Raw genomic sequence first — 4,657 nt, 5'->3', positions numbered from 1 at the left:
GTCTTTGCAAAGATAGTTGAAAATTAGAAATTTCATTGTTGTTGGTCTAGAATAGTGATGACCACTTAGAAGGGCTCAGTAAGTATTTGCTGAATGAGTGGATTCTGAGTAGAACCTAACCTAAATATGTCTCTTTTCTCTGCAGTGCCTACAGAAGGTTCCTATTTCACCAGTTCCAGAGTGGGAGGCAAACAAGGAATTATCAAGGAACTTGCTGTCACGTTGCAAGGACCAGAAGATAATACTCTACTGTTTGAGTCAAGGTTTGAGAGTGGGAATCTGCAAAAAGCTGTCAGAGTGTGAGTAACAGTTTCCCAAAGGGTTGATAACTGGAGTGACTAAAAGGTGTCTTCAGGAATTATATTAGGAATCAGAAGTATTTGCAAGAAAGAAAGAGGTGATGGGAAATGGTTATGGGGATGAAGGAAAATGGTTATGGGGATGAAGAAAAATGGAGTAATTATTACTTATGTTTTTCCCCAAAATAAAATATTTTCTAAATTGTTTACTTTGCTTATAGAAGAAATTAGAGCTCACCTAAAATTTGTATTAGTAAAAATATGTAACATAAAAATTCCTATAGTTATACTTCCTAGATGCAGCAAATATTGTTTGTGTATATGCCTTAATTTTTTTCTGTGTGTATACATGTAATATACATAAATTTGAGATGGAGTCTCGCTCTGTCGCCCAGGCTCTAGTGCAGTGGCGCAGTCTTGGCTCACTGCAAGCTCCGCCTCCCGGGTTCACGCCATTCTCCTGCTTCAGCTTCCTGAGTAGCTGGGACTACAGACGCCTGCCACCACGCCCGGCTAATTTGTTGTATTTTTGGTAGAGATGGGGTTTCACCATGTTAGCCAGGATGGTTTTGATCTCCTGACCTCGTGATCTGCCCTTCTCAGCCTCCCTAAGTGCTGGGATTACAGGTGTGAGCCACTGCGTCCAGCCATTTATATATTATTAAAATAAAAATTGGTTAATGGTATACGTACATATTGTTTTGCAAATTGGCAATTTTTTTTTCCACTTCATAAATTTCAGGTGTTTTTCTATGGCAGTACCACAGATATACTTCCTTATTTTTTGTTTTGTTTTGTTTTGTTTTGTTTTTCTCAAGATGGAGTCTTGCTCTGTTGCCCAGGCTGGAGAGCAATGGCGCAATCTTGGCTCACTGCAGCCTACACCTCATGGGTTCAAGTGATTCTCTTGCTTCAGACTCCCGAGTAGCTGGGATTACAGGCACCCGCCACCATGCCTGGCTAATTTTTTTTCTTTTTTTTTTTTGGTACATTTAGTAAAGACAGGGTTTCACCATGTTGGCCAGGCTGGTCTTGAACTCCTGACCTCAGGTGATCTGCCCGCCTCAGCCTCCCAAAGTGCTGGGATTACAGAGAATAAATGATTAAGGTAGCAGGTTTGTCTGTTGTAATAAGACCTGTTTTTACCAGGAGAAAACAACATTTTCCCAATTTGTTTTTTAAGGTAGGGTGTAAGGTTACAGAGTTGTTCTATTTTCTCCATTACAGAGACACCTATGAGTATGAACTCACCTTGCGAACCGACCTCTACACTAACAAACACACTCAGTGGTTTTATTTTCGTGTTCAGAACACCAGAAAAGATGCCACCTATCGCTTCACCATTGTCAACTTGCTAAAACCCAAGAGTCTTTATACTGTAGGAATGAAGCCACTCTTGTACTCCCAAATGGATGCCAACACGCGCAATATTGGCTGGAGGAGAGAAGGAAATGAAATCAAGTACTACAAGAACAACACGGATGATGGGCAGCAGCCCTTCTACTGTCTCACATGGACCATTCAGTTTCCATATGACCAGGACACTTGCTTCTTTGCACACTTCTACCCATATACATACACTGATTTGCAATGCTACCTCCTGTCAGTGGCAAACAACCCCATCCAGTCTCAGTTCTGCAAGCTCCAAACTTTATGCAGAAGCCTAGCAGGAAATACCGTTTACTTGCTCACCATCACCAACCCATCCCAGACCCCTCAAGAGGCAGCTGCAAAGAAAGCTGTGGTCTTGAGTGCCAGAGTCCACCCTGGGGAAAGTAATGGCTCCTGGGTTATGAAAGGCTTTTTGGATTTCATCCTTAGCAACTCCCCAGATGCCCAGCTCCTCAGAGATATTTTTGTCTTCAAGGTGCTTCCCATGTTAAATCCAGATGGTGTGATTGTGGGGAATTATCGGTGTTCCTTGGCTGGAAGGGATTTGAACAGGCATTATAAAACCATTCTGAAGGAGTCTTTCCCTTGTATTTGGTACACCAGGAACATGATCAAAAGGTGAGACTTTTTATCTGTTGATCTTTCTGTGACTGCTATGACTATGAGTACTAGCACCAGATATCCCTACCTGATGGGGTATGAGGTCTCTTTTGTTGTTAAAGGAATTCAGTATGACTTTGGAGACAGAGCCCTTACCAGTCTCTTTGCGGTCAAGTGACTTTGTTAATTTTCAGACTTTTAAATCATGCCTTATCTTTGGGTTGAAACTGGACATGCAACATTTCATCAGAGTCATTTCACTTGTAAATGAAATAATTGAAAGGAAAAGGTCAGTGTTCAGGGGAGTTCATAGGTCTTCATGATGAGACTTGCATCATAATAATAGTAGCTAACAATTAGTAAGTGTGTATGCTTGAAGTGGCAAGCTGTATGATAGATGCATTATACACATGACTCATTTAATCTTCATATTAACATTATGAGGTAGGCACAGTCAATATCTCATGTTGTATGATACAGAAATTGAGAACCAAGGCCAGGCATGGTGGCTCACAGCTGTAATCCCAGCATTTTGGGAAGCTGAGGTGGGCAGATCACCTGGGGTCAGGAGTTCAAGACCAACCTGGCCAACATGGCGAAACCCAGTCTCTACTAAAAATACAAAAATTAGCCAGGCATGCTGGTGGGTGCCTGTAATCCCAGCTACTCAAGAGGCTGAGGCAGGAGAATCGCTTGAACCAGGGAGGTAGAGATTGCAGTGAGCCGAGATCATGCCACAGCACTGCAGCCTGGGTGGCAGAGTGAGACTCCATCTCAAAAAAAAAAGAAAAGAAAACTGGATAGGTTAAGTAACTGGCCTAAGGTCATAAAGCTATTAAGTGACAGAGTAGATATTTAAATACAGGCTCTCTCTCTGATTCCAGAGTCTAAATTCCTTTTACGATATTATATTGCCTATCACAAAGAAAGAATCACAACATCAGTCAGCAGTTTTCAAGCCTGTATAAAAGCATTGACGGTTATAATGTAATAGCACCCGCCTTAAAGGAATTTTCATCCCATTGGAAATGAAAATATAGCATATAAGAATATGTGGGCCAGCCTCAGTGGTTCACACCTGTAATCCCAGCACTTAGGGAGGCTGAGGCAGGCAGATCACCTGAGGTCAGGAGTTTGAGACCAGCCTAGCCAACATAATGAAACCCCGTCTCTACTAAAAATAGAAAAATTAGCTGGGCATGGTAGTGGGCGCCTGTAATCCCAGCTACTTGGGTGGCCGAGTCAGGAGAATCACTTGAACCTGGGAGGCAGAGGTTGCAGTGAGCTGAGATGGCACCATGGCAGGCATGGCTAAGAGCACATGTTTCAGAGTCAGACAGGCCTGAGTTTGAGACCTGTTTTTACTGTTGGCTGGTTCTGTGACCTTGGCTAAGTGATATAATGTGTCTGAGCTTCAGCTTTCTCATCTGTAAAATGGGGATAATAATACCTGCCCTGGGCGGTTACTGTGAGGATTGAGATAATCACATGATATATTTGCTGTAATACCCGGCACATTATAAATGTGTAGTGTTGTTGTTGCTGTACTCATCATGGGGAAAGTGAACATGTTTGGAAAGCTGGAATAGGTGTCCTGGGTGATCATGAGACAAAGACAAGCTGAGCCTTGTAGGAACTGGCCCTCGAAAGTCAGGAATCAAGGCTTTCTTTGGTTCTTTTTCTTTCCTGCAACTGCCCACTCTCTGCCTCCCTCTCTTTCTTCACAGGTCTGCACCATGGTGGCCTTTTTCTCAATAGGCTTTTTTGCACTTGTCAGCTTACGCAAGGCTACCCACCACCTCTTTTCACATCAGAACTTTTCCATTTCCGGTCAGGCACAGTGACTCATGCCTGTAATCCCAGCACCTTGAGAGGCTGAGGCAGGAGGATCACTTGAGACCAGGAGTTGGAGACCAGCCTGGGCAACATAGTGAGACCCTGTGTATTAGGTTGTACTTGCATTGCTATAAAGAAATACCTAGCTGGTTGTGATGGCTCATGTCTGTAATCCCAGCACTTTGGGAGGCTGAGGCAGGCAGATCACTTGAGGTCAGGAGTTTGAGACCTGCCTAACCAACATGGTGAAACTCCCCAGATGCCCAGTAAGCCAAGATTGCGCCATTGCACTCCAGCCTGGGCAACAAGAGTGAAACTCTATCTCAAAAAAAAAAAAAAGAGAGAGAGAAACTCCATCTCTACTAAAAATAGAAAAATTAGCCTGGCACGGTGGTGCATGCCTGTAATCCCAGCTTCTCAGGAGGCTGAAGCAGTAGAACTGCTTGAACCTGGGAGGCGGCGGTTGCAGTGAGCCAAGATCATACCATTGCACTCCAGCCTAGGTGACAAAGTGAGACTGTCTCAACAAA

The 4,657-nt window shown here is 43.5% G+C and overlaps 1 protein-coding gene across 1 annotated transcript in view; it reads left to right on the top strand.

Moving 5' to 3' along the window:
* Positions 1 to 4,657, top strand: part of AGBL2 (ATP/GTP binding protein-like 2) — a 72,406-nt gene that overhangs the window by 30,683 nt on the left and 37,066 nt on the right. Inside the window, 2 exon segments of the mRNA XM_012001457.1 lie at positions 146 to 299; positions 1,527 to 2,309. Of these exon segments, the coding sequence (XP_011856847.1) occupies positions 146 to 299; positions 1,527 to 2,309 (937 nt within the window).

The sequence above is a fragment of the Mandrillus leucophaeus genome, unplaced genomic scaffold (genome assembly GCF_000951045.1).
Source record: "Mandrillus leucophaeus isolate KB7577 unplaced genomic scaffold, Mleu.le_1.0 Scaffold66, whole genome shotgun sequence".
In the NCBI taxonomy this organism is placed as follows: Eukaryota; Metazoa; Chordata; class Mammalia; order Primates; family Cercopithecidae; genus Mandrillus; species Mandrillus leucophaeus.
This window is presented reverse-complemented; position numbering and strand designations above follow the sequence as displayed.